General features: G+C 43.0%; 1 protein-coding gene across 1 annotated transcript in view; it reads right to left on the reverse strand.

Moving 5' to 3' along the window:
- Positions 1-6545, reverse strand: part of TNFRSF11A (TNF receptor superfamily member 11a) — a 34560-nt gene extending 28015 nt beyond the window's left edge. The window contains exon 1 of the mRNA XM_077809146.1: positions 6320-6545. Within this exon, the coding sequence (XP_077665272.1) occupies positions 6320-6379 (60 nt within the window). The 5' untranslated portion in view covers positions 6380-6545. The remainder of the gene's footprint in view (positions 1-6319) is intronic.
- Between the last annotated feature and the right edge of the window lie 8725 nt (positions 6546-15270).

Genomic DNA, 15270 nt, shown 5'->3' on the forward strand with positions numbered 1-15270 from the left:
TATATGTTTATGGAAAATAAAATACACACACGAAAAGAAAAGAAAAGCTAACATTAACAATAAAGACAAGTATGTGTTTTTAAGTGAATGATGGTAAGTATAGTGGCATATAACCTTTTGCTCAATAGGCTACCAGAGTGCAGTGTAATACACTAGACAACAAGAGCTTAATGTATAATCCTGCAAGCTTACCCTCACACAACTCCTGTTGGAACCCAAGGGTAGAATGAGTGCGTATACATCTGAGGAGCTGGTTGCTAAAACTTGTTGCCTTTTGCCTCTTCCTGCCTTCTAATATTTGGAATTCTATGGTGGATCATTTGGGCATGCTTCTTTGGGCAGCGGTAACATGGGTATTTTCAGGGATGCAGCCATTCCTTTAGTAGATGGCTTTATAAAATGGGTGCTCTTCACACTCTCAGGGGATCCAGACTTGAAATAAACCTCACAGTTTGATCATCTACGTAAGAATTACATGATCAGGTCTATAACTTCTTCGCTGTCAGAGTAACAGGCAGCACAGAGCCCAACCCCACTGCCTTTATAAGAGTAAAGTCAGAACAGCAGTACCGAGCTCATTGGTAACTTTAGCCCAAAAGGTATTTAGGTGCCAAACTCCCATTGATTTAATGGGAGTTAGGAGCCCAAATATCTTTGAGAATCTGGGCCTTCATTCTTTAGTAGTCATCCTAAAGAACCAAGTCTGCCATTTGCTATTTACTAAGGGCATGATCCAAAGACCCATAAAGTCAATGAAAAGATTCCCATTGACTTCAGTGGGTTTTGGATCACACTCTTCGTGTGTCAGTTTTACCACATATTCCATTACCTTAAAAATGATTTACCAGGCATATTTAAGTCCTGAGCTCTAAAACCATTATTCCAACAATACTAGAAGATACTGAAGAACATAAAACATGCAAGATACAGTTTGCCATACCTAAATGAATTCTGTACCAACCTGCAGTCACAAATGTAATTCTTTGCTGTTCATGAATAGATCCTATTTATTTACTTATTTATTTTGCCACAAATGAGGGCAAATTACATCATTTTCTTTCTGCTGATCAAGTATCTGAAACAGGTAGGGTGGGTTAAGCTAGCTAGTCTCGCAATAAAAAGAAACTCTTTTACTGCAGTAAGGTCTTTCTCCATAACTATACTTGAATCTTATGGCTTGTCTACATGGGGCCATCCAGGAAAGTTAATTCATATTAACTACAGATGTGACTTTGAAGGGGATTAGTTAAACCTCATTAAATCCCTGTGTGTGGATGATGTTATTCAGAATTAAAAGTGGCCTTAATTCAGTTTAGCTTAATTCACTTTGGAAGTGAATAAAGCCACAAGGAGCTGCAGCTGTCTGGCTTGGCTTTGAGAGCTGGACCAGGTGTTCACTTCCTAGCCCAGCTTCACTGCTGCCTCCCGCCCCGCCCCGCCCCATCTGCGTGAGAGCTGAACTGAAGGGAGGTGAGGAGATTAACTCCCTGTTTGCTGGAAACCAGGCAAGGCTCTTGTCATAAATGAACTTTGCCTACTGCTGTTAAACAAATGTTTAAAAAAAACCCATGAGAGACAGACTCATCCATTTGTACAGAATGTTGACAGAGAATAGAATCATGTATTAGTTATTGGGCAGTATCTAAATAGGGCTCCCCCAGAGAGGGATGTGGGGAGTGAAAGTGAGATGTGTTGGGAATTACAGCATGTGAAAAAGTGTTTGGGAGAAATGGCCTTCAACCCTGGGTAGAATTCGCATGCTTCCCTTCAGGGCCCCAAACTGCTCCAGTTTGAACTGATGACAGCACTCCCATTGAGTTCAGGGGGAGCAAATTAAGGCCCAGTCCTATTATTACTAATTTCTATTTGGTTTCAGTTGCATCCACATGTCCTAAGTGCTGTGCAAACACAAAGGAAGACAAAGTCCCCACCCTGAAGAGCTTACAGACAGAAAAGAAATACAGGAAAGGGGTGCAATATGCAAGTAAAGTGGTCACAATATAAGGATATTATGGATCAGCTCCTCAGCTGCTGTAAATCAGCATCACTCCTCTGATCTGGGTCCTCTGGGTTCCCATTATCAGTAAAGACATGTCACAAATAGACCCTAAATGTGGGGGAAAGTGAACTAGGAGAAAACCGGGGGTTAGCATTCCCCTGCTTTGAAACTTCATGCAACCTCCTGCAGTGCAACGGAGACGCCCCAGATCAGTGGTTTTCAGCCTTTTTTCATTTGTGGATCCCTAAAAAAATCTCAACTAGAGGTGTAGATACCTTTGGAAATCTTAGACATAGTCTGTGGACCTACAGGGGTCCGCAGACCCACAGTTGAAAACCACTGGACTAGAAACAACATTAACGAAAAGTGTACTATGCTACATTATTGGGCTCTATGCTACAGCAAACGCTGCGATTTTCAGGAATTGCTGCTGTATCTCATGAAAGTCTTTGTTCTACAATGTGAGTCCCTGAACTTTGTACTTTCTACTAACTGTAGGTAAGTCATAAAATAGGAGAGTACTGCACTTACTTACTGTAAACAGATTAATTTATTGTATGAACTAAAGCCTAAATCCATAGTGCAATTTATCTAAACTGCTCTTTAGTTTTATACTGCATGAGTTGCACTCAAATATTTGCTTCTCTCACTATTTGTGCTCTTCCATTTTAAATAACTAACCATTCTCTGTGCACTAACTTTTCCAAGGAACCAATACCAGGCTGAGCATAATTAAAATTGAATGTGAGTAGTAGTATCCAGCATATTGTCCCGTGCCACTTGACAAACCAAGGTTCCAGTAAAAGACAAAGTATAATGTCCAAGTAATATAGTACTGCTGAAGAAAATGATGAACCATGTGTCTGACCACAGTTCAGTACAGACAGAAAAAGAACAATCATCCTAGACATGGCATGAGATGGCCCAGTGTCTCATTGTTTCCTTATGCTCCCTCACCTGTCTGCCTGTCTGTCTCCATCTGCTGTCTTGTGTCTTATAGTTGGATTGTAAGCGCTCTGGGGCAAGGACCATCTTTTGTTCTGTGTTGTACAGTGCCTAGCCTGTACAAATGAGGTCTTGGCTGTGACTGGGACTCCTAAGTACAGTTGCCAACTTTCATGTGGTAAGTAACTTTCGACTTTCACAATAAACCAAAAATAAAGCTAATCCAAAACAAGCCGATCCCTAAGAAACCCAACACTCTATGTGACTAGATCCCTCCTGGAGTGTAGTCTGGGACTGTGGTGGGCCAGCTGTGCACCTTTGACGCTCTCCCCACCTTGCCCCTACTTGCTCCTTGCCCCTACTTGCCCTTGCTTGCCAGGAGCCGATCAAAAAAAGAAGCAACAAGCTACAACAAGCTACTAGCCAACAAGCAACTCACAAGCCAATTAAGCCAAAAACAAGCCCAATTTCTGTGTTTTTTTTCGTGGGTTTAGTCTGTCTGCTCCTAAGTATCAGAGTCAGAATTTAACACCAGAAGAGACCATCATATCATCTAGTTTGACACATGGGCAGACACAGTATTATGTATGGTTTAGGGGGAGAAACCAGTTCATTGACACTCAAGAAAGGAGGCCTGGCAGTTAGTGTATAATACTGACAAATACATATTCCCACAATCTTTGTTCCCTTATCTGACTGAGGCATTTTACAAGTATCAAGCAAATAAAGGAAAAATATTAATTTTATATAGAATTCCACAAACAAGCTGCACTGATCATGTGTCAGGAAGGAAGGTACTGTATATTCTGACACAGTATAAGGCAAATGTCTTGGAAAAATTGTCTCATGGTTAAACCACAAAACTGGGAGAGAGGTGGTCTGGGTTTTGTTCCCAGCTTTGTCACAGATCTTTGGTGTGAATTTGGGCAAATCACAAATTCTCTGTGCCCATTTCCCCATCTGTGAAAATAAAGATGCTGCTTACCTCTTAGGGCTTATAAGTCTTAATTTATGTTTCCACAGGTTTTGTGATCTTCAGATGGAAAGCATGATAAAAGTTTGAAATATTAACGTCTCTCAACTGCTCCCAGTTAAGAGGAGTGTCATTGATTATGGACAAAAAGATACTGGTATGTCAGACAAACCACTTCTATTATTGTCAATTATTTCTGTCAGAAAATGCCAAATAGTGTACAGAGGTTATAAAAATTAATGACTAAACAAAATAAGCATCACAGAATATTAACCTTTCCCACACTACAGCTTTTCCTGGGACTCGTATCATTCTGAATCTTTGTTATCCAACATTTTGGCCACGGAAGGTTGTGAACTAGCTGACAAAGCAGCCACTAGCATTCTTAGAGTAAAGCACATGCTTAAGTGCAACAGAAAGCTTTATGTGTTATAAAATCAGTGCCAAAGCATCCTCCTCTTATTTTTTGTGTGTCTTAAATTTGGTGGGAGAAACAAATCGCGGGGGGGGGGGGGGGGGGAACATATTGAATGTTCATTTTGGGGATATGGAGCAAGTAGGGACTTACAGCAAAGGACCCCAAATTAGGTGCATTTCCTGAGTTCAACTAAGCAACAAATAAATACCAGGCTACAGGAAACAATCTCCTCAAAACTAAATCACTTGAGGGGTAAAACAAAATTTCTTTGTGAATGATCGGGAGAGGAACATCAATGAGATTTGAAAATGATACCATATTGGCAGATGTTCTGAACATCCATCGGGACAGAAAAATAATACAATAGGAGCTAGAGAAATTAGAAACATGGTCAGAAAACAGTAAAATAGATTGAACTCTCAAAAGTGCAGGCTGATGCACACATGCAAAAGGAGGAAGAAACTTAGCAGCAATTCTGAAAGATACCTAAGGTGTGAGGGTAGGCAGGAAATTATGCATGGGTTTATATATATATAAAGCAGCCAATGCAGTTTGGGCTGCCTATTCAGAAGTATCAGAGCTGAAATGCCAGCGAGCACCTAGTATTCTCCATTAAATCATTAGATTGTAAGCTCTTTGGGACAGGGATCATCTTTTTCTTTTGTGTTTATACAGTGCCTAGCACTGCAGAAGCTCCAGTCCCAGACCGGGACTCCGGTCAAGACTGCAATTCTAAGAAAATTATACTTAAAATAATAGGTAATAAAATATTGACAAATATAAGGAGTTCAGATCAGAGTAACAAAATTGATTCAGAAGCGGCAGGACTGACTTATGAAGGAAACGCTATATGTATATATAATGATAGCTTTGCCTAAGTGATGCTGAAGTTGGGGCATGATCACAGTCTACCAATATTTGGAAGGTCTAAACACCAAGGAAAGGGAGGAATAATTTAGAGTGCTGCACAGAGGTGTAAGTGGGAATAACAGTGACATCATGAAAATGTAAGCTATATGGGAAAAATTCTGATCACTCTATGATATGAATAAGGCTCCTTGGCTGTGATATGCTCTCCTTAAGTGAAAATATGGAAGTTCCACCACTGGGAACACCTAAGAGTATGTTAGACTGAACGCTAATAGAGCTGTGGCAAGTGTTATGCTTTGTATGCACGTGGTCACAGATTCGAATCCCACTGTGAATAGTGTCTCTTTTAAATAGAAAGGATGTCCCCATTGTTGGGGTGCTAGCCTGGGCCGGGGGTCAATTCCCTGCTATATAACAAACTTGGTGCATCACCTTAGGCAGCTCATTTAATTTCCCTGTGCCTCTGGTCCCAAACTGTGAAAGGGGCTCGTCCATACTTCACAGGGGTGTTGGGAAGATAAAACTATTAAAGCTTGTGAAGCCCTCAGATAGTATAGTAATAAGGGCCATGTAGGTACCTTAGATAGATAGTAAAGATACCATAGGGGAACAATCCTTCAGTGGTGGGTGACGGACTGACTGGCCTTACAGATTTGTTCCATGTCTATATACTATGATCCTATAGAATACAAAACTCCAGTCAAGTGTTAGCAGCCTCTTTTGAGTAAACTCTGTTCAGTTGGGTGGAGTTTATCTTGTTTTTCGCTACATACAAATTATAACCCTCCACAACCCCTCTGCAAATATTTTCTCACACACTGCACCGGGCAGAAGCAGGCAGGTTTCCTACAGATCTTCTGAATTAGTTTTGGGGTTTTGTTTTTAAAGGAGGGAGGAGTTGGAGGCTTGCGAGACAGGCAAGTCAAAAAAACAACTAAGCAGCCAAACTAAGAAAAAAGGCAGGGGAAACTTCTGTTAATCCTTCTTCCTTCAGCAACAGTAGCTATGAGAAACCAAACCCTACATATGGCTCTTTTCAGAATAAAGAACCTCTGCACAGGTCATATGCTCACTCCCCCTCACATTTTACATCGACTTGGTAATAGAGCCTTACCTGTTTGTCAGCGATGAAAAGGCAGAGAACTAGCCAACAGCCTGCGGCTGAGATGGACATGTCCGTGTGTCTGTCTCTGCCTGCCTTTCCTGTTTCTTTTGCTGTCACTGCCCCAGAAATTAGATCCTCCAAACCAAATCCCCTAGCCCCAGCCACATTTGAGTTAGTTACTTCTCTTTCTTCCTTTCCTTCCTCTCAGTTACATGAGGGGAGAAAACAAACATACCAAAAAAAAAAAAAAAAAAAAAAAAAAGTCTGGCTGCAGTCCCCACAGCATTTCCTCAGGACTTGACATGCAGGTTTTTTTTTCTTTCTTGTCCCTCCCTTTCCTCTCCCCGCCCCCTGTTAGAAGAAGTTTAGTCATGAAGCCTGTGGTCCTTCTTCCTGGTGATAGTGCTCCCTCCCCAAGTCCACTCCACTGCCTACTGCTTGAGCCCTGCTTCCCTCTTGTTCTATCTTATAATTTCTCTCCTCCCATTGCTTCTTGCAACCTCCTGCTTGCTTCCTCCCTTCCACTGAATCCTGCTTGATCCTGAAGTTTCCTGCTGCTCCTTTCCTTTCAATCTCTCAAGCAACCTGCTGTCCCCTTCCTTCGACTACCTCTGGCAACATCCTACTGCCCTGTTCTTTCCCAGTTCCTCCGGCCCCCTCCCCCCATCCAGAAATTTCCTGATGCCCCTTCCCTTCCACTAGTTCCTGAAACTGCCCTTCTACCCCCCCCTCACACTGCCTCCTGCAACTTGCCCTCAGTGGACCCAGCAAATTCCTGCCCTTTGCCTCTGGCTCTGTGAAAATTACACCAGATAGGCATTAAATCCACCATACTGCAACTCCCCTCTCCTCTTTATCAGCAACAAACTCCTTAAACCAGTGGGAAGCATCTTCGGCCGTGCTGTCTTTCTGTGTATATGCGCTGCACCAGGGCAGGTGGAGGTGGGGAACAAGTTTCTAAGATGATCTAATCAGGAAGTTGCTCTTTTTCTTGGGTATTTAGATTTGGCCCATGACCAGAAGAAACATAGCTTTATAGGTTATTCCACACCTACAAAAGATCAGACACAAAGGGAAACGGTGCTCTTTGCTTGTGCCACTATTCTTTGTTTCCTCCACAGATGAATTACCCTTTCAAACAGCCCTGGGTGTGAGGAGAAAATGGGCCATTAGGTTTTTCCTCACAGTGTTCTAATCCGGAGAAAGGCTTCATGCATGACACAGCTTTCTTTTGAAATCACACAACCTCAGCACCCAAAGGCACATTGCAATAACAGTGCAGGTGGCGACATAAATACATTGGTATTCTTCTCTAAACAATAGCGATTTCTTATGATTTAGGGTCACTCCCCTCCCTGCTAATCCCAGGAATCTTGAATTTACTTTTACATTTCAGTGCTTGTAAAAAGGGCTGGCTCGACACATCTAGAGACCAAAGTCTGCTCTTTCTGCATTATATACACAAGAGAGACAAGGTGGGTGAGGCAATATGTTTTATTGGACCAACTTCTGTTGGTGACAGACAAGCTTTTGAGCTACACAGAGCTATTTACCTCACCCACCTTTGCTCTCCATACATCTGTCAGTATAGCAAAGGCAGCAGCAGGGTATGATTCTTACCCTTGTGCCTCCATCCTGTGCCAGGTGAAGCTAACTCTGGGGTGAGAAAGCAGCTCACTTTCCCAGCCCGTTCAATACTTGGGCTGTAATAAAATTGCCACCTAAGATGCTAGGCCTGGTCACTAGGTACACTGGAATTGTTATACCAGATCAGACCATTGCTCCATCTTGTCCAATGTTGCCAGTAACCACCAGTTCCACATGCCTCAGAGGAAGGTGCAAGAAACCCTGTAGGGCACAATCACACCCACTTATGGAGACAGTTTCTTTCTAAACTTATCATTTAGTGCTTGGCCTATGCTTTAAATATCCCTCATATTTGTTAAAATGCTAGCTAATGTAAGTGTGGGTGGTGTCATTATCTATCTGTTTAATCCTTTTTTGAGCCTACTGAACACTTGATACACCATCTCTCTGTGTGCATGTACATATTATACATCCCCTGCATTCTCAGTGACATGATATCTGATTCTAAAATTCTAATAGAATTTGGGTGCACACTGCACCCTTTCACACAGTCTAGTTCAAGAGTCACCCAGGTTTCACATCCATAGAGAAGTGTAGGGATGACAACTGTCTTATAGACCTGAATCTTAGCATCCTTCCTTAGGTCATGGTCCATGAAAACATGTCGGAGCAGTCTCCCAAAGGAAGCACTTGCGCACTGGATCCTGGGTGACCTACTGACAGCCCCTCTAGAGTCTGGAGAGGTACCACTAATGACGCCTCTGGAACATCCTTCGCATCAAATGGGAAGATTGCTGCACTAATCCCAGCATCCTTACACAAGCCAATGTCACGGGCATTGAAGCAATGATTCTTATGCATCAACTCCACTGGGCTGGACATTGTGCGTGGATCCCAGATTATCACCTCCCAAAACAAACCCTTTACTCTCAGCTCACCCCTCGTCAGAGACCCTGTGGTGGTCAGAGAAAACGCTACAAAGACACATTGAAAGTGAATTTCAAGAAAACTGATATGGACATCGCAAGCTGGGAGGAGCAAGCCACAAACTGACCTCAATGGCAGCGCATTCTCCATCAGGCAGTGTGGCCCGCTTTGAGGAGCAGCACCTTGCCCTTGAAAAGAGAGAAAGAAAAAGAAAGAACTTTCTTTCAGCAGGCAGCCGACCTGCCAGGAAATGTTCTGGGGGCGGATATGGGGTTCCAGGATTGGACTCCTGAGTCCTGAGGTGTCTGGCTGATGAATCTTGCCCACATGCTCAGGGTTCAGCTGATCGCCATATTTGGGGTCGGGAAGGAATTTTCCTCCAGGGCAGATTGGAAGAGGCCCTGGGGGTTTTTGCCTTCCTCTGTAGCATGGGGCACGGGTCACTTGCTGGAAGATTCTCTGCACCTTGAGGTCTTTAAACCATGATTTGAGGACTTCAATAGCTCAGACATAGGTGAGAGGTTTATTGCAGTAGTGGGTGGGTGAGATTCTGTGGCCTGCATTGTGCAGGGGGTCAGACTAGATGATCATAATGGTCCCTTCTGACCTTAATATCTATGAATCTCAGGACCCATATGTAAATCCATGGTAGAGAACACCCTCAAACTGAGAGATTGCCGATGATGAGTTCAGGAGTGTGTTGGGACAGGGACATATTCTCCATCTGTGTTTGTACTTTGCCAAGCACACACACACAGGAGCTTTACAAAGTAATGCATTTGTAACCCTTCTGCCAGGTGGAGCCAGCAGCAACCAGAGACGGGTTCAATATCTAGGGGTTCCTTTCCATTGATACAACACAGAACCGGATCGAGCCCCAACCCAGTAACCTGGGTAACACACCACACCTGGGAACCTCTGAGAGGCAATACTTCCCCACTCGCAAGCACAGAGTCTGAGCATAGAAAAGAAACTTTTAATAAAAGGAGGGGCAGTAACTCAGCATTAATTTGGGAAACACCACAAACAGGGTTCATAAACATAAACTATGAGTAAAAGACCCAAGTAAGTTGGGCAGCATCCTTTTCCACTCAGGTTTTTAAGTACAGCAACCCAAAAGTCCCTTTCACATGCCTGACCCTTCTCTGCACCCCACTCACAGTTCCTGTCCTTGGTCAGTGCAGACCCAGAGCTCAGAGGTGCATCTGCAGAGTTTACCTCCCCCCCAGTTGGGTAAAGTGGCACTTTACTTGCTCCGCTGCTTGGGCACTCACTTGCCACCCCTCTTTGCCAACCACCCTGCTGGCCATTCACAGGCCACTCTTGCCATTTGGCTCCTTGCTGCTCCCACCTGCTCACTACTCTCCCTGTACCTCTCCACCAGCTGCCTGTCCCCACCCCTCTTATTTTCACAAGGCTCTGACATTCGAGCCCCTGGCTTAACAAGGTTCTTTCAACTGAGGGTGGCCCCCTCATTTGTGACAGGTTAAGCACAGTCCTGCTTTCCTGTATTCCTACAATAATTACAACATTGGTAACTGTATTTCACTACCCCTGCCTTCAGTACTAAGGTGATTTGTACCCAACACCAGCCAAAGTTGATCACTTTGACATTGCTGTATCTGCTAAATATGTAAGTAGAGCAGAAGAAAACTGTATTTACATAAACACATCCAAAGTCTCTCCCCCTCCCAGCTAGCTGTCAGGGAAGACCTGTTGGGGTCTGGGTTGTAAAGTTGGTAAAAGAGATAGCTGATCACTAAGAATGGCTTATTTGTATGGAAAGTATTCTGGAATGGTACTAACAGAACAGAATCACAGTAATGGGTGAAAATTCTTCTGAAGAAGCTGTGCACACTCCTCATGCTGGAAATCCTCAGTCTTCTGCATTGTATGGATATTTTAAAATGATCATATTTAAGATACACAGAAATGCTGCTCTTAAACAGTGGCACTGGAACGCTTTTTATAGTGGGGTGCTGAAAGCCAGCAAAACTATTCCCAAACTTTTTACCTTGGTCCCCCCCGAGCTGAGGCCAGGAGCAGGGCCATGTCTCCCGGAGGGGAAGACACAGAGGGATAAGGGTCGAGGCTGGGGCCATGGCTGGGACAGGCACTGGGCCAGTAGCAGAGCCCCGTGTGCAGGACCAGCAGCCGGGCCTCCACGTGTGCGGGGCCGGCAGCTGGGATCCCCAGGCACGGGGCTGGAAGCTGGGACCCCTGGGTGTGGGGCTGGCTGCCAGGATGCGGGTCCCTGCGTGTGTGGCTGGGCGTGGCAGATCGGACCCCAGGATGCGGGGCCAGCAGCCGGGATGCAAAACACCCCCTGCAGCCCAGAGCGGGGCCACCAGCCAGGACTCCACATAAAACCTGCGGGTGCTGCAGCACCCCCCACACCCCTACTTCCCACGCCTATGCTCTTAAATAGAACAATCGGTTAAGTTCCTTCCTCTTTTTACTTGCATGCACAATACTGAAACTGTAAGCACTGTTTATTACTAACTGCTGATTCAGGCTACAGATTTACAGGAGAAAGCCAGAAGGACTTTAGGATGCCCAGAATTGCAAAACAGTTTCTATTATAATTCCTCTGCACAGATGCTTGTTTCCTCCTGAAACATTCATCTTTGGGGATGAAATTTCCACTCCACGCCTGCAACTTTTGTCTCCATGTGAAGGTCAATTATTTCTTGAAAGCTTGAGTGAAGGCATTTGTTTCTGATTTACATGCTATGAAACTGATCCAAACCCCAGTGAATCACTTGGTGTCTTCTTACTGACTGTATAGTGCAGTAGAGCCTTGGAAATCCAATTATGAAGGTCTGAAAAATAAGAACTGGCAAATGTATAGTAGGAAGTTTTGTCAAAGCTTAAATGATAATGTTAGCCTAGATGTTCTAGGTAGGGCTGGTCAAAAGTTTTACACCAAAACTGTTTGACAGAAAATAGAGTTCACAACTATACAATTTTTAAAAAATGTCCACTTTCTGTAGAAAATTTTGTCAAAAAACCCAAATACCCCCAAATCAAAACTTCAATTCAGAAATGCTGCCATGATGTTGCATGCCTCTATTCTCCACTATAGTCTGGATGCCTCAGACAGCCTACATCTCCAGTGATCCACAGTTGCTGTGGGACTCCCTTCATGCACTATGGTAAAAGATGAGACTGTGGTGCATCATGGGAAATGTAGTCTGGCCCGAGAATTAAGCACACACAGGAGAATGGGACATGAGGCATCTGAACTGGACCCTCCCTTAAGGCACTGTGGTAGCCCTTCTGAATAGAAAATTTCTGTTGCGTTTTCACACCAAAATTAACTATTTAATTGTTGTTGAAAATTTCCACAGAAAAAGCCCAGCTCTAGGCATGCCTTCACAACTGACTGTACAGTGAAATGGCTTCTGCTTTTGCCCCCCCCGCCCCAAAGACGCATGTCTTAGAACTATTAAGTACTGTGTTAAGATCGCATGGTTAAGGTTAGAAAATCATGAAATGCTAAAGGTAAAGTTGAATGCACAACTTTAACTCTGCCTCATTGTGAGTATATATTATGTTTCAGTCTAATGTAGTGCTAATATTCTATTTTTTAAATATAAAATTCTCTCTCTAATGAACTATAAATGCGGGTAAATAGTTCTAGTTTTGAAGGATGCTGTCAGGGTTCCTTCCCCACTCTGAACTCTAGGGCAGAGATGTGGAGACCTGCATGAAAGACTCCCTAAACTTATTCTTACCAGCTTAGGTTAAAAACTTCCCCAAGGTACAAACTTTGCCTTGTCCTTGAACAGTATGCTGCCACCGCCAAGCGTTTAAAACAAAGAACAGGGAAAGAGACCACTTGGAGATGTCTTCCCCCAAAATATCCCCCCCGAGCTCTACACCCCCTTTCCTGGGGAAGGCTTGATAAGAATCCTCACCAATTGGTACAGGTGAACACAGACTCAAACCCTTGGATCTTAGAAGCAATGAAAAATCAATCAGGTTCTTAAAAGAAGAATTTTAATTAAAGAAAAGGTAAAAGAATCACCTCTGTAAAATCAGGATGGAAAATACTTTACAGGGTATTCAGATTCAAAACACAGAAGATCCTGCTCTGGGCAAAACCTTAAAGTTACAGAAAACAAAATAAACCTCCCTCTTAATACAGGGAAAATTCACATAAAACAAAAAATAAACTAATCCGCCTTACCTGGCTTACCTATGCTGGTTGCAATATTGGAGACTTGGATTAGGATGGGTTGGAGAAGATGGATTTCTGTCTGACCTCTCTCAGTCCCAAGAGAGAACAAAATGTAAACAAAGAGCACAAACAAAAGCCTTTCTCCCCCCCCTGCCAAGATTTGAAAATATCTTGTTCCCTTATTGGTCCTTTGGGTCAAGTGCCAGCCAGGTTAGCTGAGCTTCTTAACCCTTTACAGGTAACAGGATGTTGCCTCTGGCCAGGAGGGATTTTATAGCAGTGTATACAGAAAGGTGGCTACCCTTCCCTTTATTTATGACAGATGCCATTATGCTGGTGCTGGGAATCTGAAAAAAGACTAACCACAACAAACGACAGCTTTCTTACTTGAAAGTGGGAAGAAACAGATGTCAGGTAGGTTATAGTTTTGTAAATCTTTAATCGCTTCTTCCTTTCCTTTATCAAAAAAGCTGGAATGTTATTTTCAAGTATTCACATTTTTTCAAATTTTATTAATAGAGCCCCCCCACTTTTTTTTTGAGAATACCAATACCAGCTTTTAATATAAATTTTATGGGATAAACAGACTAGAGGCACATGCAGCAAATGCACATACCAATAAAGGACATCACAAGTGAAGTATAGAGGCTATAAATCACCAGGAAATATGGCTCACAAGCATCTCCCAGTAGCAAACCTAGCCCCCAAGAACAATGGCAGTCATAGCCAAGCTATTAATGTCAAGGAACGTTTTTATAGGGAAGTGATCAAAGGGATGCCAACAAAATTAAATGATGATCTATAACAAACCCATATGTAGGAACTTGGCTTGATTGCATCCTCCAAGCAGGAAAACATGGACTATGGCTGAAGATGTGCTTTTTTTTTTTTTATATTAAATGAAGGGAGTTGGGTTAGCACTTTGTTCACCAAGGATATGGCAGAAGCATGAGAGCTTATTTGGTCCCTGTTATCAAAACCTTTTCCTTTGTGAGATCTGTCATACCATGAAATCTAATTTATGAAACATTTTAACAGCTGATCACTTCAACCGTTCAGGTTACCCACTCTTTACCATCTTTCATCTTGAAGAGGCGAGAGAGAGAGAGGGAGAAATAAAAATTATACACTGACACAAATAGTTTAAATCTAGGAGCACAACAGTAAACACAGTATTAAAAGCTTTTAAAGGAGCTGAAAATGAAATCTCAATATTAGAGGAAAACATGGCTCCTATTTTCAAGGAGTTTTGGTAAAGAATGATTAATCTGTGGGGCAAAATGTGCCATTTTTCTTTCTCTCATCAAAAAATTGTTAGCATAAAAGTGAAGATAAAGTTGGTCCTGTAATTAAGGCACAGCAATGGGATTCTAGAGCTCGGGATTCAATTCCCAGCTCTGTCACAAATATACTGTCATTTTGGGAATATCACTTAATTCCTCTGTTGTCCATCTGTAAAATGGGCATTATACTTCCATCATGTCTCTTTAGATACCATTCCTGCATGTGTAATCTTTGCAGAACTGGAGGGTTTTGAGACTATAAACTCTTCAGGGCAGGGAGTCTCTGCCCTGGTCAATTCTGGCCAGTATATGGGTTTAACACCCAGTTCGCTTCTCCCTCAATGTGAAGAGGACTATGCACACTTGTGGTAACCAAGATGAAATTTTCCCCAGACACCTTAGTCAAACACACACTGGTTTGGATTAAAACATAAAATATGTTTATTAACTACACAAGGATAGATTAAGTGATTATACATGATAGCAAACAGATCAAAGAGATTACTGAGTAAATAAACAAAACTGCAAACTGATCTTAACACACTAGATAGTTAGGTTATGAATTAGCAAATTTTCACCCTGAGTGATAAACAGGATGGCGGATTCTTCAGGCACAAGCTGTCTTGGCTTTCCAGCGTGGGTTTCCTGGGTTTTCCTAGAAATCCCTTAGCCTGGGACCATCACTTCCCCCCTGTTCAGTCCTTGTTCCTCAGGTGTTCCCAGGTGTGTTGTTGTAGGGAGAGTGAGGTCCCCTCAGGATGTCATTCCCCCCCCTTTTATATCTTCTTCCCACTTGCTAGAAAGCTCTTTTGCTGTGACCTGGATCAAACAGTTCCCATTGTGTAGTGCTATTTCTGAGAGGTTTCGGTTGTACACAGTTCCTGGGGCAATCCTTGTGCTTGTGTGCATTTCCTCAATAAGCCATTAACATTGTTTGGCCTTTTTACTGTTGAACCCGAAAGGCTGCTTGTGGGTGTTCC

Source organism: Eretmochelys imbricata, chromosome 2, assembly GCF_965152235.1.
Source record: "Eretmochelys imbricata isolate rEreImb1 chromosome 2, rEreImb1.hap1, whole genome shotgun sequence".
Taxonomy (NCBI): domain Eukaryota; kingdom Metazoa; phylum Chordata; order Testudines; family Cheloniidae; genus Eretmochelys; species Eretmochelys imbricata.